This window comes from Bos indicus, chromosome 4 (assembly GCF_029378745.1).
Source record: "Bos indicus isolate NIAB-ARS_2022 breed Sahiwal x Tharparkar chromosome 4, NIAB-ARS_B.indTharparkar_mat_pri_1.0, whole genome shotgun sequence".
Classification (NCBI taxonomy): domain Eukaryota; kingdom Metazoa; phylum Chordata; class Mammalia; order Artiodactyla; family Bovidae; genus Bos; species Bos indicus.
In genome coordinates this window covers 60,345,247-60,371,507 of record NC_091763.1, presented here as the reverse complement: position 1 = coordinate 60,371,507, position 26,261 = coordinate 60,345,247, and the positions used below count along the sequence as shown (strand labels likewise).

Genomic DNA, 26,261 nt, shown 5'->3' with positions numbered 1-26,261 from the left:
CAATTTACCCAGCTTCCTCCTGCCACCCTTAAGAAAAAGAAGCAATAAATTATTCCTCTACCTGTACCCTTTGTCAACGTGAAAAATCACATCGCTGATGCTCTGTGCTTTAATGATGTAAACTTTCTTCAATTCTTCTTATTTTAACTATCTTGTCTTCTCCCTCTTAGCTTAAAACATTAAAATCAAGCAAAAGTAAAAGATCGAGTTTAATTTTTGGATAACTTCTGGAAAATAGTAACTCCGCTAACAGCTTTTCCCTGAAGGAGAAAGGTAAAGTGATGTGGCATTTGGTGGTTTAATTAAAAAGCCCCAAAGTTGTTTGCCATCCTTTCCATGGAGAGGAGGGGCCCATATCTTCTCCCCTTGAATTTGGTCTATTTTCAGCAATAGACTACAGCAGAAGCTTCGACAGAACTTACCAGTCTAGGTCATAAAGCGTCAAACATCTGCTCTATTCTCCTGGAATATTGGTTCTCAGGAAGTACCCTTCCAGGGAGCTCCTAGGAATATTGCCACCATGCTGTGAGGAAACCCAAGCCTCATGGAAGGACCATAGGAAGGCACTCCAGTGTACAATCCCACTGGAGCTCAGCCTTTGAGTCATCCCAGCCCAGGAGCCAGACATACAAGTGAAGATGCTTCCAGATGATTCTGGCCCCGGTATTTGTGTCTTCCCGGATGGGACTCTAGACGTCATCACAGACAGGTTATCCTTGCTTTGCCATGTCCAAAAGGCTGACCCAGTAAGTATAACTAATCATCTCTGCTGATAATAGGTTTTCGTTTTATGTTACTAAACATGGGGTATTTTTGATGCAAAAATGAATGGGAACTATGGAGATAAAAAAGAAATGATCTTGCAATAGTTATTACTGCAACTTAACTCTGATTACAGTAGAAAGTGGGCATCCTAAAACCCCAAATGTCACAGAAGGCCATATCCAGAAAACACTGAAGACACACCACCTTTCTGGGGTTGCAACCAGATCTCTTTCCTCTGCCCTCTTCCCAATCTTTCTACCAAATTTTTTATCTTCGTTTTATTTCTCTTCCTCCTTTCGGTCATGCCTGCTCCTCAAGTTTGCCTTTAAATCACTGACACATTATTGCTGTGGGCATTCATTCTTTCATTAATTAAATTTTTGAGCATTGTTCTAGATACTGCGATAGCAAAGGTGAGGATATCTAACTTTGTCTGTGACCCTGTAGAGCAAATAGTGTAACGAAATGCTTTTCACACTACAGGTCACAGTCAGTGATAGTCGTGAAGTCATCCTGACGGGTCCTAGCAAACATTTTTAAAAATATAAAACAAAACAGAAAACAATAAAAAAATAATTAAATTAATAACATCATGACAATTGTTTCGTGACTTTTTTATGTTACCTTTGGCACACAGAATGTTGTGTTATCTTATAACTTTGAGAAACATAGTTCAATAGCTATTCAGAACTAAACCTCAGAAGGAAAAACACCAATACAGTATAATAACGCATATATATGGAATTTAGAAAGATGGTAACAATAACCCTGTGTACGAGACAGCAAAAGAGACACTGATGTATAGAACAGTCTTATGGATTCTACGGGAGAGGGAGAGGGTGGGAAGATTTGGGAGAATGGCATTGAAACATGTAAAATATCATGTATGAAACGAGATGCCAGTCCAGGTTCGATGCACGATACTGGATGCTTGGGGCTAGTGCACTGGGATGACCCAGAGGGATGGTATGGGGAGGGAGGAGGGTTCAGGATGGGGAACACATGTATACCTGTGGCGGATTCATTTTGATATTTGGCAAAACTAATACAATTATGTAAAGTTTAAAAATAAAATAAAATTAAAAAAAAAAAAGAACTAAACCTCATTCTTAGAGCAAAAAAACATGAATGGGATTGTGGTCAGGAAATTTGCAATTAGGTTTCTGGCTTTGAAATACAATGTCACAGAGCCATTCTCAGAATCTCCTCTACTGATACAGGTTTTTGCTTTTTACTGTCTTTTGTTTTGTTTAAAAGGGTATTCTGGGTCATTTTTGGTAAATAAGTGCCTGCCTTTGCGGGAAACCCATGTGTCACTCGTTCTGTATCTGAACATTACAGTAAAATGCTTCAGTACTTGAGTCAATCTATTCACTGGTTTAATAGCTGAACTGGAGAACATGGAATTATCATGACCTCTGGCATTTATTTTTGCCTGCAATTCTAGAAGCAGCCGTATCTTACCAAACACAAGCTAGGGAGCCTAAGCAAAAAAGTTAGCTGCCTGTGTAATCATCTTGTTATAGCCTCTATCCAACAGTCACTGGTAAACATTAAATAACATGTCATAAAACCCACTGACATCTGAGTAATGCTGGTGGCAGTCGGTACCCTCCCTCTCTCGCTCCCTCTCATTTATATGACTCAACTGAGACTGTTTTTTTTTTTTTTTTCTTCATACTGAAATAAGTATATACTCTTCCAAGTCTTCTCTGGAGGAAAAGCACCAAATGATTTAAAATGATAGCTCCTGCCCAATTCCTAAACTCTTAATTAGAAAACTTTAAAAAAATACCCCACAAATGTTTTCAGAGACTTCAGAAAGTCTAATGCCAGTTTACTTTGAGTCACTAAGAGCAAAGGTACCAGGAGAGGGAGGGTGACTGGCTGGCTGAAGCCTAAGGCCAGGGCTGGATAGATCCTGGGGAAATTTGGAACTGTCTGATGCCTGTATGCATACGTACCAATGTGTGTGCATATTTCCATTTTCACAAGTTGGGCTTGATGAATTGAGTGAGAAAGGTCTGAGGGAACCCAAGAGTAGTACCTATCATTCTATCCCAACAACACGCCAGGAACCAAATACCCAAGTATCACGTGGCTATCATCCTGCCCTTTTGTCTTTGACAACTGAACTGGGAAAAATCCAGTATGTCCTTAAAGTAAATATTAATAATATTAATAATCTTTTGGTTCCTGACTTGGAGAAACTCAAAATGTAAGGTCTAAGGGATGATAATAAAATCTTATGGGTTCACATGTGGCATGTGCTACAGACTGTGTCACCCCAAAAGTCATTTGTTAAACCCTAATGCTCAATGTGATAGTATTAGGAGGTGTGACCTTTGGGAGGTGAGCTTCCCTGGTGGCTCAGAGGTTAAGGAGTCTGCCTGCAATGCAGGAGACCAGGGTTCGATCCCTGTGTCGGGAAGATTCCCCTGGAGAAGGAAATGGCAACCCACTCCAGTATTCTTGCCTGGAGAATCCCATGGACAGAGGAGCCTGGTGGGCTACAGTCCATGGGGTCGCAAAGAGTCGGACACGACTGAGCGACTTCACTTCACTAGGTCATAGGAGCAGAACCCTTGTGAATGGGATTAGCGCCCTGATGAAAGCTGTCTCTCCCATTCTGTCTTAGGAGGGCACAGTGACAAGATGGCCACCTATAAACCAGGGAGCAGTCCCTCACCAGATGCTGAATCTACCAGCGCCTTCATCTTGAACTTCCAACTTCTAAAACTGTTGTTTTTAAGACAGTCAGTCTATGGCAGTTTTGTTACCCAAACTGAAAGGTCTAAGACACAGCAAACACAATAGGATAAATTCCAAAGTGCTTTTCCTATTGGCCAAGACTCTCACTACAGCTTCTGTTCTTAGTGACTTGCTTTCACCATGTGTGCTGTGGGCTTAGTCACTCAAGTCATGTCCGACTTTGTGACCCCACGGGTTATAGCCCACCAGGCTCCTCTGTCCACGGGATTTTCCTGAAAAGAATACCGGAGTGGATTGCCTTTTCCTTCTCCAGGGGATTTTCCTGACCTAAGGATCGAAACTGCGTCTCCTGTGTCTCTTGCATTGCAGGCCAATTCTTTACCACTGAGCCACCAAGGAAGCCCTGTTTTCACCATATGAACATATAATTCCAACTACAAACAGCTGCATTCACTTGTTCCTTAGTTATTGGAAAATGTGGCACCACAGTGGACTGTGACTATCCTGTCTCACCTCCATTTAATGAAAAAGAGTGTGTGGGGTGGGCAGAAACTGCTGACAAGGTTTCAAAGTTATTGCCCCTGTTTTCCTTCATGGAAACTCTAAAGCATGTATTTAAGCCTAGAATTCTCTCTGCTCTTCTGTGATCATTGTTTCAAACAGAGTCAACTCCCTGATAAAGAACCAAAGATGGGTGAGCCACAAGAGTATTAATGGATCCCCCAGGGTGAAATAAAGTAAAACTCAGTTTCTCAGAATTGAACAACAAAATAAATCACAAAATTTGGGGTAAATTTTCTGTCACAACTACAATTTGGTTCTTAGAGGTTGTTGCCTGCTACAACAAAAATACATGATCATACTGACTTTGAAACTGTATTACTGTTTGATCATCTGCCTAATGATGAATTATTTGCATAACATGAGTTACCAGAGGGTCTCTTATTTTTCCCTTCCCATAGCTATTGCTGTGAGTTCTCAAAAACAGGTCACTGATTCTAAAGAAAGAGTACTGAAATCCATAGACTGGATTTAAGTATCATCTTGTGAAATCTCACGAATCTTTAAAAATTTTAGTCGACATCCAGCACAGTATAAATATTATGTGTGTGTATGTATGTACGTATATACTTATTTTGGGAAAGAAAATTAATCAGTGGTGGAGTACTGAAAGCCAACTTTGTCACACTGATTTAAGACTCTTAAGAGGAGCATTAAGATTCATTTATTCACTCTAGGATTCCTCCACTGTGAATAATCTGAAAGTGTATGTGCATATTCTGGTAATTGAATTAACCAATATCATACATAATTTATTAAGCAACTAATTGTACCTTTTATCTTACACACAAAAAAATGCATCACATAAAATCCACAAGCAATCTTCGAATACCTACAGAATATGTTCGAGGAACCACATGAGACACTGTACAGGGCCCCCGAGGTGAAAAATGAAGGTTTTGATTGTAAAGTACTTGCAACTTGGTGGGAGGGGGGATAAAAATTAGCCCACAAATAGTTAAGTCACATTTTAAGGCAACAGTCAAGAGATGCAGATCCTGCTTAGCTAACAAATGAATCTAAGAGATAATAAACTAAAGAGACAATCATTCCTACAACAACAGAGCCAAGGGAAGGGATTTAGAGCTAAGGACTGAATGAAGACACTGATCTCCAACACTGGGGAGAAGATTATTTCAGGCAAGCACCCAAGGTCTCTTCCAGCTCAGATCATTTAGAATTGGTAGGGACAGAAGGGTTGACTGTCCTGAAATGGCAGTTATTTTAATGGCATTATTTCCCATGTGTATTCCTTGTTAAGACTCACCTCCCCCAGAAGCAAGGAGTCTGCCATTTCATCTCTTCATACCCAGCATCTAATCTAGTACCTGAAACAGAATAGGAGGGAGTGGGGGGGGGGGGGGGCTTGGGCAGGACTGAACTGCAGGTGAGTACAGCTACCAGGGGAGTCAGAGCAAAGTTTATTTGGAGAACATCAAGGCAATTTGGCTAAAGCAGAGAGAATAAGAAAAAGAAGGCAAATTGAATGTGTTGACTGGGGCTAGACTGTGACACACCTTGACAGCCAGGTTAAGGAAGGAGGTTGGACTTCATTCTCTCTCAGCAACAGTGAAAGTCAAGTGAACGCTGTCTCCATTATTAGGGAGCACACAGGACTACAGGCTGGTAAGAATTCATAATATGGGTTTTCTTCTGCAGCCAAAAACACTGCCTGCCATTCTGGTAAACAACAAATGTTGCCCCCAATAAAGTCATCAGCCACAGTAGCCAGTTTCCATGGCATGCCCTGAGGATAATTTAGGATAGAGAAAAAAACTGGATACTGACCCTAGATACTTAAGATGCATATCTAAGGAATAATTGCAGTGAGTCCAGACTCTGCATCTGCCCAAACATAGAAAGCACTAAAATCATTAACTTGAGATGCCTGGTTTTCTATGAGTAGCAGGAATCTTTGATGTTTGACTAAATGTTTGCTGTTGTTTTTCAGCAAAAACTCCCACATATCCTGGTTCCTCCTTTATCTCTTTGGATAAAAGCTATCTGAGAAGCTGTGTCCTGTCCTCAGTAAAGCCCCTGAATAAAACATAACTGATAACTTTTAGGTCATGCATTTTTCTTCAGCCGAGACATTGCATGCAGGAATAAAGAGAAAGGTCCAGAGGCTGCTCACACTTCTAATGGGTAAGGTTCAAATGCGGCACTGGTGGTACCACTTGGACTTGTTAAAAATATTTGAACCCCAGACTTGATCTATTGGATCTGCATCTCTAGATCTGAGGCCATGATCTATATTTACATTGAGAGCTGCTAGATTGGAACTTAAAAATGACGTGACTAGAAACAACACAGCTTTACCATCTAAAAAATAAAGTGCTGTACAACTTTGTATATATACTAGAAACCACTGCACACTTAAATGGTAGTTTTTATGTGTATGAGTTATATCTCAATTAAGATGCTAAAAAAAATCTCAAGCTTAGGACAGTGCCTGGCACATACAGGAGGTCAGTACAAGTTACTTTTCTCAAATGCATGCATGCATGGCTCTTTTCCCTGGACAGCCTTGGATTATGAGCTGGTAGATCCAGGACAAGCAGCTTGTGTAGAAGAGTCCAGTACTTTCTAAAGACTGGTGACAGGCACACAAGCAGCCAACAGGGCAAGGAGCATCCATACCAGAAGTCAGGTTCGGTTACAAATCAAAAAAGGAAGAATTCAGCAGCAAGGCACATGTGAATGTAGAGTGAGGATCAAAGGGAGACAGGCAGCAGAGTGTGAGAAAGGCAGGAGATGGGGCAAAGGGGCAGCAGGAGAGAAATACTGGGAGTCAGAAGCCTCAGAAGAGCTGAAAGGCCAGGGCAAGCTGAAAAGCAGGAACATCTTTCTCTGCCCGTCCCTGCCTGCTGAGTGCCAGTCCTGGAGGCGCTTCCCCAGATCAGCAGGTCACAACCCATGCTGGTCACACCTGGCTGAGGGACAACTTGCTGAGGCAGCCACAGTGGCTTCTATTGAACAAATCCAGAATCTTTCACCATAGGTAGCAGAAAAGGGGATGTCTCGTACAGATGTGTCGCTGGGTTAGGAAATTTACAACATTCCTGGGCTCTGGTTTGCTTAAATTAAAACGCCTGTCCCAGTGAAAATTCTTTGAACGAGAGTAACTGAGACCTGCATACAGTGGTTTCAGGGGCAGAACTGAAAATGCCACAGCAGATCTTCTCACAGGGATGCGAAGACAGAAAACAGAGAACAGAATGGAAATAGGATTGGAAGCCTCTCCCCCTCCTCTGGCTTCCTCACAGGCCTTCAGCCCCACCTATCTCAAGTCTCAATCCTTTCTGCAGCCCGGTGTTCACCTTGTAGGAAGATGCATTCGCGTTGACACCTCAGTAGTTTTGACTCCATATGTCCTTTCCGTTCTAGCAAACACCATGGCCCAACTCACCTCTCAAGTTCAGATTTCCAGGAGAGAATGTAAGGGGGCAGGGCTCAGCTAGGGTAATGCATCAACCAGTCCCTTAGCTGTTGGGGGCAATAGAGAAGGGACAAATGGCCTCCCAGGAGCCACTGGAGAGGCAGCTTCCCAGGAAAAGACATGCCTCAGTTTGCTTTGTGTTTTGTTGGGTGGCAATGGTAGTCGGTGTGTGGGTGTGTGTTTGTGTGTGTGTATTCCACTCTTCAACAAAGAATACATTCCAAACATGAAACTTCCTTAAACTACTTAATATGCAGCACTTGTATGTATTCTCCCGAGTGAATCCCCCCACCTCGTAAATATTTTCAGTGACTTTCAAACATTGTTAACCCCAGGATAAAAAATAAGACTACACGTATATTACATATGAAGCACACGAAACAAATGCTTCACAAAACAACACATGTAATGCACCCTGATCTTTTCTATCCTATTATAGCCATTTTAATGCTCCTTCAACCTGCTAAATTGATTTAACACCCACTAGCAAGTGGTGACCAGTGATCTGAAAACCCTACTATTACCTCTATCACCTATAATTTTATCATTTAAAAACAATTTCACACTTTTCATATCATACTTATATAGAAGAAAATTCCCCAATTCTTTCCCAATAATATCCTAAATTCCACAATATTGTAGACAGTTTTAAAAGATGAACCAAGTTTACAAAAGATGTCTAATGCTTTAAATTGTTTACACAACAATGTTCTTAAGCCAGTCACATGACACCCCTGTTCTCAATCTGTTTAGTGACCAGTAGGGACTCATGCACTGTGTCAACCAACCTAGCTGAGAAGCACCACCCACGGTCTCTGTACAAAGCCAAGCTGCCCACACAGGGATGGAACCAGCTCCCTTGGGCTCACCAAACTTGTCCCAATGGGAAAAGAAATTCTGTTGGTAATGTGTGTATCTCTGGGGAATTTCTAAGGCAGATTACTTTCTTCAGCAATGCCGATGCAACTGGGTTATTGGGTCATGGATATAAATAGGATCAAATGCTTGTTGGAGGACCAAGAGGTAGCAGAATGAGGACTGTCAGTAGAGGAAGCTAGGGAGGTAGAAGAGAGGATGGAAAGATGGATTTCCCTCTCCAGCACCAAGAACTGGTGTGACTTCCATCTGCGGCACAGCATGTTGAGAACTGCCGAGATTCCTGCCTGTCCCACAGCATGGCCCACGAGTGTGGGACCCTGGCTCTTCAGTCAGACCTGAGCCCATCCCTGATCTTTACTGACGTCCCCTGAGCCTCAGTTGTGTCCTCTGTAGAATGGAGCAGGTACCAATAAAACCTGGTTCACTAGCTTCCTGTGAAGACTCAAGCACAACAAAGAGCCCATGTGAAGCGCTAAGCCTAGTGCCTGCCACAAAGCAAGGATCCAACATATGTTCCGGACAGTTGTTATCATCCCCCAACTAACGCCCCAGCTCACCTGCCAAAGTGCTTAAAACACACAAGCAGATGTCTGTCTTTGAATGAGTACTTTTCCCATTAGCCTCTCGAATCTCTTATCAGACATGGTTAGCCCACTCCAGGACCTTTTTGGATCCCTCCTCTCTTCTATAATAAATTGATTCCTTCCTCTTCTTTCTCAAAACCAGTGCTCACTTCAATGTTTTCTCCCCCACTAAACCCTGAGATCCATGGATACACAGAATGAAAGGGACTCATCTCACTAAACTATTTATAGTGCCCAAAGCTTGATGGTTCACAATAATTGGACTGAATTCCACACGATAATCAGGTGGTCTCCGGACCCAAGTCAGACACACAAGTACCAGAGAAACGCAATCCCTGTCTGCCCAGGGATTCTGGGAAGCTCAAGGCCTGTCTGAGAACCCAGAGCATTTAGGAGGTAGGAATGGCACTAAAAAGGGGTGCCCTTCAAAGACGCCACTTCCTTCCCAAAGGTTCCTGGGGCCAGCTTCAAAGAGGAGTCTGGATGAGGCATGGCTATCTCTATTTTTACAAAATAAGAACTTCCGGAAATAAGATACTGCCAAGGTATATCACTATACTTCACACATTCTGAGGTAGGTCTTAGCACACGGGGACCAAATACCATTGTGAAACTGTGAGAAAACTTTAAGAGTCCACCAGTACATGATCTCCTAAAGGTGCCTTCTACCACGCCCTGTGCTTTCAGGGAACCTACCTCTCTGCATGCTTAGGGTTAAGGATAACAAGGCAACTTTCCTGTTTCCATAAAAAATATAGTATTAATCAATGATACTATTTTAGATAATCCAGACCAAAGGCAAATGAAAATGTATTTGCTAATCTCTACTGAGTAGAAGACTATCTGTTATAACTTCCTCCATGCCATCTTCTTAAGGAATAAGGAGGTCATAATAGCGTGGCTCAGTGGTGAAGAATCCACCTGCCAATGCAGGAGATGTGAGTTCAATCCCTGGGTCAGGAAGATCCCCTAGAGAAGGAAATGGCAACCCACTCCAGTATTCTTGCCTGAAGAAGCCCATGGACAAAGAAACCTGGTGGGTTATTGTCCATGGAGTCGCAGAGTTGGACATGACTGAGCGTCTGACATGCGCACAGACTAAAGCTGGTAACCAATGCTCACAGGTTGTAACAGCCTATATTTATTGTCCTGAGGCGATTACTAATATCATCAGGATCAATGGCCTAGTGTCAGCAAAAAAAGGGGGGCATCATAAACAAACTAGGGCCCTTCCAGGAGGTGACATAGGTAGACTGGAGGCTCAGCCGCTGCCCATCTGTATGACCTAAACAAGCTGTTGCATAGTCTTTCTCTGTCTCATTTTGCTCATGGTAAAATGGAGATAATAACACCAGCATCATCAGACTGCCATGAAGATAACGGACCACCCACTTTAGCCCTCTCTCTCTATAAAATTATCCTTTCAGAAGACAAATTCTACTAGAATACTTAAACAAATGGGCCTACATTGAATTAAAAAGCTTCTTCACAGCAAAGGAAAGCACTGACAAAATGAAAAGGCAACCTATGAAACAGAGAAAAGTATTTGCAAATCATATATCCGATAAGGGGCTAATATCCAAATTAAATAACAAGTTCACACAACTCCATAGCAAAAACAAAAACAAAAAACACTCCAATTTTAAAAAATGGGCAGAGAAAGTGAATAGACATTTTTCCAAAAAAGACAAGTAGTCAACAAGTATATGACTAATCAGTATCACTTATCATTAAGGAAATGCAAATTAAAACCATAATGAGAAATCACCTCACACCTGCTGGAATAGCTATTATCAAAAACAAAACATAGAAAGAGATACGTATTGGTGAGGATGTGGAAAAAAAGGGAAGCCCCATAAGCTGTTGGTGGGAATGTAAATTGGTATAGGTACTAGGGAAAACATAAAGGTTCCTCAAAAAATTAAAAAAAAAAAAAACGGAATTAAAACAGGATCCAACAGTCCCATTCCTGGGGATACATCCAAAGGAAATGAAAACGTGATATTGAAGAGATACTTGCATTCCCACATCCATCGAAACACTACTCACAATAGTCAGGATACGGAAACAACCTAAGAGATGTCAATGGATGAATGAATAAAGAAGATGTGGTAGAAATATACAACAGAATATTATTTAGCCATAAGAAAGAAGGCAATCTGGCCATTTGTATCAACATGGATGTACCTTCATGGCATCATGCTAAGGGAAAGAAGTCAGACAGAGAAAGACAAATACTGCATGGAATCCCTTATCTGTGGAATTTTTTTAAAAAAGAAAAAGTCAAACTCATTGAGGCAGAGAAACAGAGAGTAGAAAAAGTGGTCAGGAGCTGAAGGTTTGGTAGAAATAGAAAGAGGTTGGTAAAAGGGTACAAAACTTCAGATTATAAGATGACTAAGGTCTCAGGATCTAATGTAAAATATGATGACTTAGCTGATAACACTGTATTATATAGACATGTGCTAAGAGATTAGAGGACTTCCCTGGTAGATCAGCTGGTAAAGAATCCGCCAGCAATGCAGGAGAACCCGATTCAATTCCTGGGTCAGGAAGATCCCCTGGAGAAGTGATAGGTTGCCCACTCCAGTATTCTTGGATGTATTGGTGGCTCAGTATTCCTGGTGGCTCAGACAGTAAAGAGCCTGCCTTCAGTGTGGGAGATCCAGGTTCAATCCCTGGGTTAGGAAGATCCCTGGAGGAGGGCATGGCAACCCACTCCAGTATTCTTGCCTGGAAAATCCCCATGGACAGAGGAACCTGGTAGGCTACAGTCCATGAGATCGCAAAGAGTTGGACATGACTGAGTGATTAAGCACAGCACAGGGCAAGAGACTAGAACTTAAATGTTCTCATCAAAGAAATAATTAGAGGTGATGCCTGTGTTATGAACTAGATAAGCATCATTTCATAATGTGTATGTATATCAAACCACCATGACATATGCTTAAATATTTCACAATTTTATTTGTCCAAGTACACCTCAATAAAGCTGAAAAATACACAATTCACTTTTTATTTTGTATTCTCTCTCTGTCTCTGAGCCATCATTCTGAAATATAAAGTTTCTGGGGCAGAATCTGAACTTGTAAATAGCTGAATCTTAATGTTCTCTAAGCATTTGCATGCTATGCTTCTGCTGAACGCTGCTCGACAATATGACATTTTTTTCCCTTGTGCTGAAAAACAAAAGTTAATGGCCCAATAAGCAAATGAAGACAATTTCAGAAAATGGGCTTGGATAACATGAGAAAAGCAGGGGAGGTGCCTTCCTGAGGATCTTAGAAGACTGTCAACATCCGTCAGTTACAGAATATGTTAGCTTGTCCTGCCAGAGCTGGAGAATTTTTCTTCTTTAAAATTACAGGTGATATTTTATCCCTGCCAGTGGGAGGGGGAACCACTTCATATACAAGGGAAAGTCAGTAACTAAGAATATGCACAAGTTTCAAAAATTAGTCACTGGTTACCATGGTAACGCAAATATTGCCTAACAACTCACTGGGCTGTAAGTAACCAAGATGATGCTAAATACATCACTTCAAAATGGGAAATGGACTCTATTTTTAGGAATACTTGCAAAGAACTAGATGGACCTAACCGCAGACTGAAGGTGGCTCAGATTGACCCCTGTGGACCCAGGATTCAAGGTCCATCTCCTGCCCTGTGTGCATCGAGTTCTGTGTCACACGCATGTGCTATGCCCAGAGACAGCTGCAGGAGGAAGAGTGACGACATTTTATTTACAAACAAAAAACGAGCTTTCTCATTCCTTAAACTTTTAGTAAAGGAAGAATCCTTGCTATTGGGCAGTGGAGACATAACAGATTTAGGCGGCAGTCCCTTTAAATTCAATGTTAAGGATCTCCTCAGAGAAAATAACTAGCATGCCCAATGAAATAAATAATTTTCCTTTTGATTTGAGTAGTTTGAATTTTCTGAGTAGATATTAATGTTAGTTAGAATAAAAGTATAAACAATATATGAATTTTTAAATTATTCTAACAACTGACCGTACTTCAACACCCTCCTAAATGAAACTTAGCATATGACTTCTGTTCCTGGTGCACAGTGCCTGGGACACTGGGGCCCCAAGTCTTCAGAAAAGTGGTCCCAGAGCAGTGTTCTTCCTAATGGTCCCTGAGTATCGGCATCAGAATTCCAGAGGGCCCTTACAGTGTAAAATCCTAGGCCATATCTAAGGCCCACCCATTCTGAGTCTCTGAGGTTGGGATCTGAGAAATCTCCATTTAAAAAAGATGCTCCCTGTGATGTTTATGTTCTCTGGTCTGCGAAGTCCATCCTTAGCAATCACCAATAAATTGAGGTCTCCTGACAATGAAGACAGAGACAGGACAGTCATCAGGGGACACAAACCAACATGGTTTATCAAAGGCAGAGCTGTTGTGACTCAGTGGCTTTTGGGCCACAACCTAAGGTATAAAACCAGCACAAAATACTTGTATTATATGTGTGTGTGTGTGTATGTATGACCCAAGTTTTTCAGAAACAACATGGGTGATGTACTCTGGCCTACTCTTATTATATTCTAATTTTTAATGTTACAGCAACCAACTAAATTGATTTCACTTCCCACTAATTGGTGGTGGTTGAAAAACTCTATTATAATATCTGTTGTCCTATATTTTTATCACTTAATAATTTAAAAATTTTTTCATATCGTATCCTAAATAGTAGAAAGCCATTCAGTCTTTTCCAATATACCCCCAAAGTCACAATATTTTAGTTACCTTTAAAAAGTGGATCAAGGTAAAGTGACACAGTCTTCTGTTTAAAGGAATCAAAACAATACATTCAACTGCTAGCATTTAACTTTTATTTATTTACATCCTCTTTATCTCATAAATAGCATGCAGATTATATAAGTGTTAGGGGAAGCACACTGATTGAAACCGCCCACCCTGGCCAGGCACCATAGTAACCATTTGCATGAGCTGTTTTATGACAGGAGATCCTGATAAGGAATATGGAACTAATAAGCCACGACCAACCAGAAGAGTTCGGTAAAGGTCGAAAGGAGACACCGCGTGTCCGTCCACTTCCCAGAATCCCTCTCACTAGCATCCACCTTGGCTGAGCGATGTGTGCCCACCAGGAAGGACTCTGAATTAGAATGATTGGCCAAAGACCACCCAGAATCTAATCCCATCACCATAAAACCCGAGACTGTGAGCCAAGCGGCAGAGCAGTCCTCCTGGGTTCCCTTACCCTACTGCTCTCCACCCGGGTGCCCTTTCCCAGTAAAGTCTCTTGCTTTGTCAGCACCTGTGTCTCCTCGGACAATTCATTTCTGAGTGTTAGACAAGAGCCCAGTTTCAGGCCCTGGAAGGGGTCTGCCTTCCTGCAACATAAGTATAAAATAAATTAAAAATCTTAAGAAAGTGAAGCAAGAAGAAAAGAAAGACACAAAATTGAGTGCTTATGGAATAAATCAAAGGAACAAGTACAAGTAATAAAGACAATACAGGCCAGGAAATCTAGGCTACATGTTAACTCTTAGCTTTCTGGCCATCAGTGTGCAGAGGAAAACATGATCAGCTATGAAAATTCCAGGACCCATCTGGGAAGAATAAGCAATTTCTAAGAAGCATTTTCAGGCCTCTGGCTGTCTTCCCTTCAGGCTGGACTGAACACTTGTTGCCTCCTCAGGGTAGAGAGGGCAGTCACAGTGGGACAGACCCTTATTAGTGCCTCCACCCTCCACCACCATTTCATTCACAGGGAAGCTGAAGATCGCTCTAAGGATTGGGACAAAGCAAGCCAGGAGCCATAGGCCACCCAGTTCTCCCTTTTCTTGGAGCACTCTGTATTCACTCCTGTCCCAGAGCTGGCCAGCTTCCTGTGATGAAAACTGTTCACAGACCCATCCTCTTCCTCCCCACCAACCCGAAAGGCCATCAGCTCCATGAGGACAATTTTGGCTCCTACGCGTATCAGTGAGCTCTCCATAAAACTGAGTTGAATACTAAACTTCTCCATGAATTCCCCAAAGGAAAAGTGATAAAAGCACAAAGATCTGAATTGGCTTCTTGGTCTACGGTTTATCACTCCTGAGATTTTCGCTAAGCCACCTGACTGCTCCGATTCAGTTTCTTATCTGTTAACCAAAGCCAATGCGGTTTCCACCACAGGTTAGTCTTGTGGACGAAATCAACAAACAGATGTAAGGAGGCGGGCCCAGTTTCTGGCACACAGCAGGTGCTCAATAAATGTTACTTTTCCCTTCTACACAGAAATCTCTAGGATATTAATTGTACTTTCTGCTACAGCCACTATAGTATTCACAATCCTTCTCTCACTTTCAATTTTCCCAGTTAAAATCACCCACGAAAAAGCAGAGTTCCCAAGAACCACAGAACACTCAATGCCTACACAATGCCACCTTCAAAATGGTTTTTGTCATTGTTTCAATAACTTTAAGCAGGGCTTAGAGGTTATTCTGAGGAACAAAAAAAAGTCTGAGAAAGGAAAGCTTGACTAAGTCATTAAGTATCAAATAAATACTTAAACCAAGCAATAAGGAAGAGAGATCATTAGTAAATTCACTGTTAGAAGGCAAATGCTGTTGCTAAAACAGAACACAGAAACATATTTGGTCTTTACTCTTGAATGGGCTAAATATCCCCTTGTTAATACTAAAGTAGCGGTTGGTTGCTTTGCAGACTCTGTTTTCGTGAGAGATGTAAAATTTAGACCAGCATGTTTAGTCTTGAGCAGAGAAAACATCAGCTATGTTTTAATTTCCTTTAAATATAAGTGTTCCAGATTAAATAACGTGGATGACCTACCTTTTCTGTGATATAGAAGTTTGAACTATCAGCATGCTGCAGTGCAAAGTATTCATGGTTTGCAAGGGACCATCTGAAAAATGCAAGCAAAAGCTGATTAAAAAAACAAAAAAGAATCATTTTCATGTTCATATGATAGACTTAGATGAACTTAGCACCCTGTGATTGGAACTGGGCCAGTACCCAAGATATGCACAGGGCAGTTCCTAAAACAAAATGACTTTAGCTCCCTTATCATGACCCTGAGACCAAGATCTTATTCCAAGCCTATTGTTCACCCTTTAAGTATTTTATCTTCACAGCTTTGAGGGAGGGCTCATTAAATATAAAGTTCCATTCTTCCCTATGATGAAGGAGTAAGTGGAGCAGAAAGAGGAAAACAAAGGAAATGAATGCTATTTAAATTTTTGATAATTGTTACATTTCAGTTGTCTCTGTAGTCTACCATCCCCAATCAGTATGCCTGCTGTAGACTGGAACATTTCAGTTAAGAATTGTTGTTGTTTAGTCACTAAGTCATGTCCCACTCTTCTGTGATCCCACAGACTAACTCGCCAGTCTCCTCTGTCCATTTAAGGATCGCAGGTCTTAAACAAACTCCAGGTAAAATTCTATTCATAGTTCTGCCTTAAAAATTCAAAAAACCTCAGGCAACTTCCATATGCATGGATTGTTAGAGCAGCCCAAGAGAAGTAGGAAAGCTCACTATCTTTGTGAAGTTCCACCCACTGATCTGTCTTTTAAATTATTTTATCTTCTGTGGGGACCTGAGTGGTCTTCTCATTTTATATCAGATGAAGTGTGCACTTAACTTCGGGAACTTAGACTGCTTCCTGCTGAATAGGATGAATGAACCACATCTTTTCAAAGTAAATAAGATCAATCCCAATGTCCACATATCAGGACTTCTACACTTCCCACTCTTTGAGAAACAGAGAGAATGTTTTGGTAGAAAAGACAAGGAAATATTACACAGTAATTCTTGGTGTCTTGAGGCAAGTCAAATAGTGACTTAATGAGTAATATTTAACAATTGCACAAGAATATTTTATTTGCCTTTCAATATGGTGCCTGGAGCTCCCTGGATAAATCCTGAGTAACACTTACCCATCACAGACTTCCTTTATTATTGCAGACAGTGGTTTTTTCTGAAAAATAGAAAAAAAGGAAATACTTTCTGTTAGTTTCATTTCATCATTTTAAGCTCTAAAAAAAGAAGAAGAAGAGGCCTAATAAAGACACTTGAGTAAGAACAATTTACATTTTCTATTCTTGGTTGTTGTGAGTTTGTTTTTCTCAAGGTTAATAATCGACCAGCCATCACCACCAACTGCATTAATGATGTATTATCCTTTGGGTCCCTTTTTTGTTGAACAAAATATACATCATATTTCACTTGAAAGTGAAAGTGTTAGTCGCTTAGTCATGTCCAACTCTTTTCAATCTCATAGACTGTAGCCCACCAGGCTCCTCTGTCCATGGTATTGTCCAGGCAAGAATACTGGAGCAGGTTGCCATTTCCTTCTCCAGAGGATCTTCCTGACCCAGGGATTGAAACCAGGTCTCCTGCATTGCAGGCAGATTCTTTACCATCTGAGCCACCAGGGAAGCCCCAGTATTTAACTTAGCCACATTAAAATCAGGATGAAACATAGTTTTGGTCAAAGATCTCATAGGCAATAACAACCTACAAAGTCAATTGATCACCAGAATTCCTCAAGAGTAGTACATGGGTTCAGAGAAGGTAATGGCACCCCACGCCAGTACTTTTGCCTGGAAAATCCCATGGACGGAGGAGCCTTGTAGGCTGAAGTCCATGGGGTCACTGAGGGTTGGACACGACTGAGCGACTTCACTTTCACTTTTCACTTTCATGCATTGGAGAAGGAAATGGCAACCCACTCCAGTGTTCTTGCCTGGAGAATCCCAAGGACAGGGGAGCCTGGTGGGCTGCCGTCTGTGGGGTCGCACAGAGTTGGACACGACTGAAGCAACTTAGCAGCAGCAGCAGTACATGGGTTGGAGAAGGCAATGGCACCCCACTCCAATACTCTTGCCTGGAAAATCTCATGGACAGAGGAGCCTGGTAGGCTGCAGTCCATGGGGTCTCGAAGAGTCAGACATGACTGAGCGACTTCACTTTCACTTTTCACTTTCATGCATTGGAGAAGGAAATGGCAACCCACTCCAGCGTTCTTGCCTGGAGAATGCCAGGGACGGTGGAGCCTGGTGGGCTGCCGTCTATGGGGTCACACAGAGTCGGACACGACTGAAGTGAATTAGCAGCAGCAGCAGCAGTAGCAGTACATGGGTAGGACAACCAGTAGTTTGGCTTTTTGCAAACAAGCTTGGATGTAGGGTAATTTTATGAGAACACGAGGCAAATGGAGTATGAAGCGTAGTGACATTGTTCCTACAAAGTACATAGAATTCTTCCCACAACTGTGGTCCCGGCAAATGTCAATCATGCAGCAGCTTGAGCAGGACACACGCGAGTAACGGGACCATGACACCATGTGCTGTGGTGTCAACTGGCGGCTGACTACAGCTGTACTCTTGGCCTAATAGCCACAGCTGTGCTCTGCCTGCCTCCAGATAGAAAGAATGTAGTGAAGAGACACAGACAGCTCATCTAGAGATGTTGAAACTCTTTCTGCTTTGGATGTAAACAGACCCCAGCTGTCTCCTGGGATGGGCAGGAGTGTGTCTACCAAAGGAACACATCACAGACAAGAAACAAATGGGGAAGAGAAATCAAAGAAATACAACACATGGTCCTGGATTTTCAAATACAACCACAGAATAGCATCTAAACACTTTCTCCTCCGGTCCCTCTGCACACTGTGGTATGGCAGAAGGAATTTGAATCAAGCAGAATTGGTTTAAATTCTAGCCGTGTCAACTTGCATGCAGTGAGACTGACAACTTCCTTAATTTGCTGAGCCACAACTAGCTTATCTGCAAAATGGGCAGAAGACCTACCCACTCCTCAGGGTTGTCCTAAGAATTAAATGAAAATTAAAATAAAGGGCAAAAGCCTCAAAAAAGGGTTAGGGCTCCACTTCTTTACTCTCTCGTGTCACTAGAAGAGCTTGATCTCCTCTTTGCATCCTTGCCCTCGGACCCAACGTTGCTAGGTCCCCCTCTTGGTTAATTCCAAGCACCCCATTCTTCACAGTCCTTCCTGAGGGCTTCAGGGCCCTGGTAAAGGCTCCAGTGCTGCCCTCAGTGTTCCTCCAATGCCCTCCTGCACTCTGGAGCGTAGGGTCTATGACTAAGCCCACCACCATGTTTTCAAAAGAACGTCTGCCTGCAACTCTAAATGCAGTGGGCAGAAGAGGGACCGAGAATTGTGGAGGGGTGGAAAGACAGTACATATTAGCATTTTGAGTTAATCTCTTTTAGACTAAGATTAGAAATGGAGATTGGATTCGACAATGAGGTTACATGTTACAACTTGAGGCCTTTGCAAGAACTTGTCCATTGTTTACAGCTCTGGCTGTGAGTCAAAGAGCAAATGTACACTCCCAACCAAAGGAGAAAGGAGCTTTAGGAATAAAACTTTTTTCATAAATTGAGGATTTTGCACTTCCAGTTGTCAGAGACCTCTCCAGGCTATTAGTATTTCATGAGGACCTACCAGTCTCCTAGATAAGCTGCAGTCGTTCAGATGGTAAAGAATCTGCCTGCAATGCAGGAGACCTGGGTTCAATCCCTGGGTTGGGAAGATCCGCTGGAGAAGGGAATGGCAACCCAATCCAGTACTCTCACCTGGGAAATCCCATGGACAGAGGAGGAGCCTCGCAGGCTATAATCCATGGGGTTGCAAAGAGTTGGACACAACTGAGTGACTGACACTTATTTACCTACCAGTCTCCTAACTCCCCCAATCTTCTTGCATCCTCAAAACTAAAATATAAATAACAGGGTCAAATTTCAGACTTAAATTATATTGAAAGGACAGATCGAGCCAAGAAAGTATTGCTAATGATGTAGGAGAAGGCATTTAAATTACTGCTTTCAGAATGGGAATCCTTAAAGTCTAGGTAACTTAGAGGAATTCAGATTTTAATCCAGGTCTAATTCATAGTTTCAGAGTCAAATTTGAACAGACAGAAGTGGGCTTCTAGAACTATTATATCTAGAACATTCTGAAGTTGGCTATATGAAAGGAGTAAAGACTCTGGAAGAACAAAGTTTAGAGATTTAATAGAGAAAGATTAGAGTAAAACTTCAAACCCCAGAGGAAAAGGACTCACAGTTAACATAACTGCAGCCTCACCAATTGAAATGAATGCTGTGTAAGCATGGGCGGGTCCCACTGCCTGCATCCTACACCCGCCCCCTCCCTTCTTTACATGTTCCAATGAAACACTGAACTCCACCACCCAAACCTAATTCCAATGACTTCACAATTTTCAACTCCCTTAATTCGTCCACATTTTTAATGTCATTACTACCTTCTTTTTGAAACCACCTTTCCAGAGTTGCTGTATTGCCTTCCATCTCCTACAGTTATAAGCAATAATCCTCTGATAAAATCCACGAGATCCTTCATTATTTGTTTTACTTCTAACTTCAGATTTATGTTTCTATCTCTTCTGTTTTCATTCAACTGGTCAGTTCCTCATTCATTTCAGCTATCCCAAGTCTGCAATCTGATTCCACTCTTAGAAATCTCTGGCAGCTTGTTAGAAACAGCATGTTAACTCTCCTTCAAGCATCTTATTAAATATACAAACAAAAATCATTACTCTCACGATTCCCTAACCCAAAAATAGCATGTCCCCACCCCAAAATTCTCGCCATCTCAGTCATGATTTTTTCTATGACACCACTACAGCCCAGAGCATCATTAACCTTTATTTCTTCACACTCTGAGTCTGATTTGTTACAGGTAGTATTACATCTTCCTCTGTGACATTCATATCATTACTTCTCACCTCCTCCAAATTGCTCTTCTAAAATCTTAGCATTCCTCATTCCAACTCCTACCAGATAAATCATACCCCAGTTCCTTCACTCTTAATTCTGCTTTCTCAGCCCCAGTGCCTTTCCTGAGGAACAGCCCATTATTACTGGCATTAACTACTTGCCATAAATTTCCAGTCAAACATTACACTGGCCTATCAAACACAGATTCTGGTCTTGCATTAGTTCCTATATTTGTATTACCTACGTCTAGTAGTTCTCTCATGTAGATTTCTAGAGAACTTATCTTTGCCTTCTCTATTCTGTGAAATACAGATATCTACAAGACACTGAGTCTCATCAATACTTTGCAAAAACCTCTCTCTGCTTTATCCCTTCCAGACCTAAACTACCACCTTTGGTTAAGAATTCTCAGGATCCTGGCATCAGATCCTTGCAAATAAGTCTGTACATCACCAGTTTCTTTCTTTCTAATTCCTGCATTAATTATAATTAGGTAAAATTAGACTTTCCCCATAAACTTTGCTCATGTTGTTCTTTTGCTCTAATATCCACCATAGATCTTCAATGACCACCACCTGTATTGTATAAATCTTTTAGCTTGTCATCCAAGGCCTTCCAGAATCTGGTCTCAAGCAATCAAACTGTCTACTAATGTTGTACACGTTCCCCATACTTTTGGATTAGCTAATGATTCATCCAAAAAATCCCACCCCCATATTTTTACTTTATGCCATTTTTTAAATATTATTTTTGGCTGTGCTAGGTCTTCATTGCTGTGAAGGCTTTTCTCTAGTTGCAGTGGGGTCTACCCTCTAGTTGTGATGTGCAGGTTTCTCTTTGTGGTGGCTTCTCTTGTTGTGGAAAAGAGCTCTAGGGCTCGTGGGTTTAATAGTTGCCGCTCCCAGGCTCTAGAACATGAATTCGATAGTTGTGGCACATAGATTTAGTTGTTCCACCGCATGGTGGGATCTTCCTGGATCAGGGATCAAACTCATGTCTCCTGAATTGGCAGGTGAATTCTTTACCACTGAGCCACCAGGGAAGCCCCAGTGTTTAGGCACTAAAGTTGTCCCCAACTCTTTGTGACCCCATGGACTGTGGCACGCCAGGTTCCTCTGAACTTCCACCATCTCTCAGAGTTTGCTCAAATTCATGTCCATCGAGTCAGTGATCTCAACGTCTGTTGGCCCCTTCTCCTTCTGCCTTCAGTCTTTTTCAGCATCAGGGTCTTTTCCAGTGAGTTGGCTCTTTGCATCAGGTGGCCAAAGTATTGGAGCTTCAGCTTCAGCATCAGTCTTTCCAATGAATATTCAGGGTTGATTTCCTCTAGGATTGACTGGTTAGATCTCCTTGCAGTCCAGGGGACTCTCAAAAGTCTTCTCCAACACCACAGTTCAAAAGCATCAATTCTTCAGCCCTCAGCTTTCTTTATAGTCCAACTCTCACATCCATACTTGACTACTGGAAAAACGACAGCTTTGACTAGATGGACCTTTGTTGGCAACAAAGTCCCCCTATACTTAGCGTATTAAATGAATCACTCCTAAGGACCTAGTATATCTGTCTTACTTTCTTGTCCCTTGAAAACAAGGTATCTTACAGTTCACAGATGCTAACAGGATATAAGAGGAAACAATATATTTCTGTTAAATGGAAAATTCACTTACTTTATTTTTTTTAAAAAAAGAACCAACAGAAAAGCCTTGACTATAAAAGTAAACCATTTCCTAAATGCCCATCAATAGATGAATTGATAAAGATGTGGTACATATATACAATGGAATATTACTTAGCCATAAAAAGAATGAGATGAGTCATTTGTAGAGATACGGATCGACCTAGAGAGTTTCATACAGAGTGAAGTAAGTCAGAAAAATAAGTACTGTATATTAACACATATATGTGGAATCTAGAATAATGGTACAGATGAACCTGTCTGCAAGGCAAACATAGAGACATACATGTAGAGAACAAATGTGTGGACACCACAGCGAGGGGAGAAATGGGGGATGGGATGACTTGAGAGATTGGGATTGACATATATACTATGACTACTACATAAAAAATAGGTAACTAATGAGAACCTATTTCTAATGGAGAATCTTCATTGGAATGACTGATGCTGAAACTGAAGCTCCAATACTTTGGCCACCTGAAGTGAAGAAATGACTCATTGGAAAAGACCCTGTTGCTGGGAAAGACTGAAGGCAGGAGGAGAAGGGAGTGACAAAGGATGAGATGCTATTCAACTGGATAGCATCACCGACTCAATGGACATAAGTTTGAGGAAACTCCAAGAGATAGTGGAGTCAGAGGAGCTTGGCCTGCTACAGTCCATAGGGTAGCTATGTATACATGTGTATACATATAGCTCATTCACTTTGCTGTACAGCAGAAACTAACAAAATATTTTAAAGCAAGTATATACTCCAATAAAAAATAAGGAAAATGATTTATGCATATTAAAAAACAAAACAAAAGAAAAAAACAACCAACAACATCAAAGTAAACCATTTCAAAGTATAGCCTGGATTAATCAGCACGAATCCCACTTCCTACCATGTAAACCACTGTGGGGTGGCTATAAGCAGCTGCTTAGACATGTGAAGGTTGTCACCACTCCCCACACAGACCGCTCTGTGATTCACAGCTTGGGAGAGAATTGAGCCAGCCAGCTGATGAGGAGTATAATTCAACAGGTGATAAAGCAGATACCAATCAAATGATTGTCACCATCCTTTAGCAAGGCCACACAGGTGAGCAGGAACTATTGCTGTAAACAGGGATGGAACAAGATACTCCCAAATACACTATTTTGGTAGCAGTGCTTTGCTCACTTTCTATATAAATCCTTCAATCTGACATGACCTCCTTGCCTGACTTAAATTCTAAACTAAAGTTTGGCTCTATGTTTTAGTTAATATTTGTTCAGGTTACATAAGATGTTTTTATAATAATGCAAGTTTCACCTGAGGAAAAGAAAGCTTCCAAGGCATGCTTGGAAGTTCACTAAAACTTGGGAGTAGGGTGACAAGCGCATTGCCTTAGTAGCTTTCTGTGGACCCACAAAATATTTGCCTTTCATCTCACTGAGAGAAAAGACTAGAAGAAAAGAAAATTTGATCTAAAAGGATAAAAACTGGCTCTTCTGTGAGTCCATAAACCATAAAGGAACTAAAATAAATTCTATACTCTATACAAATATATCTCCATGTAAAATATCAAGGCAAAATTATTTTAATTGCCTGAGCGTGTTTTTGTAACTTAACAAAAATCATAACTAAATCCCTTAAGCTTTTTGTTTTGAAGGTCAAATCGGTCTTCTCAGACTCAGTAATGAACTAAGATGGAAAGAATAGAAATGTTTTTAAGGATAACCCAGAGGGTTAGTCAGTTACCAGATTTCCAAGTGCAGGTGACTGGGAATTAAATAGACTCTCCACTTGTTCCCTTTAGCAATGGTGAGGTCATTGTTCACCACATGAAAGTATTTCTTCTCTTTATACTAATTGGAGAAAATTTCAATAATGACACAAATATTTTTATTCATCAAACAAAGTATGCATTTCCAAATGAATTTTATTGGCAAAGTACTATGTGCCAACAATTATATTCATGGAGTAAATAAGCTTTTTGTTGTTGGATTTGTTTTTTTAAATTTATCCCTCCCTTTTAAACTCTTACTCTCCAAAAGAATTCCTTTATTCAACTTAATTTATCATAGACTACATCCAGAAAGCCAATTTCCAGTACAAAAAGATTTTTATTTACTTTTCATAAAATCACCTAGATTCCTGAGAATGGTCAAATTCACTAGCAATTAGCTTGTGATCTATATCTCTGCCTCTGTTCTCACATGGTGTTCTCTCCTCTTCTTACAAGAAGGATGTAAATCCAGGGTGATTCCATCACAAGATACACAATTATATATATAAAACCCCTTTTTCAAATAAGGTCACCTTTTCATATTCCAGGTGTTATAATTTGGACATACCTTTGGGGCCACTGTTAAAACTATTGCAATTGGGTAAGAAAAAAATATATATATATATTTTTTAAGGATTAGGGAGAAAAGAGAATGCACCCTTTTCTCCCTAATCCTTAAAGTGGGTGTTGGTCCTTCACTTTTCTTCCTAAACTCTTTCTTGCTTTTAATGAAATGCCAGTGTCCCAAATCCCTGAATCCATGCCTCCCACTATGACCCCTCTTCTATGGTCTGATCCTGCATTTCCAACAAGCCCTGGTGGATCCACATAAACGTCCTGCCACCTCTTCAAGGTTAGCACTACATTCTCTTCCTCACTAAACCATATCCTCCTCCTGTCTCACTTTTATCTCAAAAAAAAAATATATATATATATATATATATATATACATGTATTTATATCTCACTCTCCCTGCCCAAAGCTCATGGTTCCTTTCAGACATGAGAGGGCCCCCAGAAGAAACATCCTTGGGGATCTCCAGTTGTTTATTTCAGAGGCTGTGGAGTCCAGCCTGCCTTGAGGCACGTTCCCCGGACACAGCCCAGCTGTTGCCCCTCGTCCGTGTCCCCTCGCTGATGAGTGCAGTTCCCATTCAACCACCTGTTCCTGCCTGTTGGCAGCGCACTCAGCCTGGGGATACTATGCGTCCCAAATGCTCACCTCAGAGCTCGCAGGTCCCCTCTGCCCACATTTCTGCCTTGACACTCGCCTGTGGAGACTGATATCTCCCTCATCTGAAGTGATACACACTGGTCAGCAACTATAAATTGTGGGCTGCCGTTCCTACCTCTGACATACACTTCTCAGGCCCATGTCTGTCCTAAAAAGAGCACCACATCACAAAGAAAGCTTGGCTTCTTCAAAACCTTATTTATTTCAAATGTTTTTAAAGATATGGGGTGGGGGTATGCTTATGAGATAGCAGTAGGGACACCAGAAAAGCACTCAGAATGCTGAATTTTTATCAACAACTTGCTTTTCTACATCTTACCCCCAATAAGCACTGGAATAACTTTAGAAAATGATTTCCTGGGGTAGAACCCCAACTTCTGCAGCCCCTGGTTTTGTAGCTTTAGGCTTACTACTTCTCCTCTCAATGTTTCCATTTTCTTTTCTGAAAATAAAAGTAGCACCTCATTTGTAGAGTAGTGAGGACTAGTTGAGAGGATGTTATATCAAACTCTCAAAACCGCACCTGGTACACAGCGAGGCACTGGATACGTGTTACCTCTGAATAGGTTCTTTCATTTTGTGTATCCAGCTTGGACACTTTGCAGGTACTTTCTTTAAATGTCGGTTAAGAAAATAAAATACATGAATGAATGAACATCCAGTTCTTCTTCCTTCTTCCTGGAGTGACTCCAGCCCCCAGGGCTGCCTTTGGCACTCATCTCATCCTGTTCTTTACTCTTCAATGCATTTTTGTTTCCTCTGCCAACCAGATTATACACATTTGGAGGGAAACACTGCCTCTGAGACTCACCTCTGTCACTTCCCAAGCAAATGGCTGCTAGGCTACAAGGCGCGCAATTAATGAACTTTTTTTTTTTAATTAAAAACACATCTTTTTTCAGACTTTCAGCTTCTTTC

General features: G+C 41.3%; 1 protein-coding gene across 5 annotated transcripts in view; it reads right to left on the bottom strand.

Annotated features, from left to right (window-relative positions):
• The window catches only part of ELMO1 (engulfment and cell motility 1), a 581,836-nt gene that overhangs the window by 426,375 nt on the left and 129,200 nt on the right, over positions 1 to 26,261 (bottom strand). For all 5 annotated transcript variants that reach the window (XM_070787263.1, XM_019958763.2, XM_019958762.2 and 2 more), the window contains 2 exons: positions 16,857 to 16,897; positions 15,750 to 15,822 (listed from right to left, as the gene is read on the bottom strand). In XM_070787263.1, coding sequence (XP_070643364.1) covers positions 15,750 to 15,822; positions 16,857 to 16,897 — 114 coding nt within the window. The remainder of the gene's footprint in view (positions 1 to 15,749; positions 15,823 to 16,856; positions 16,898 to 26,261) is intronic.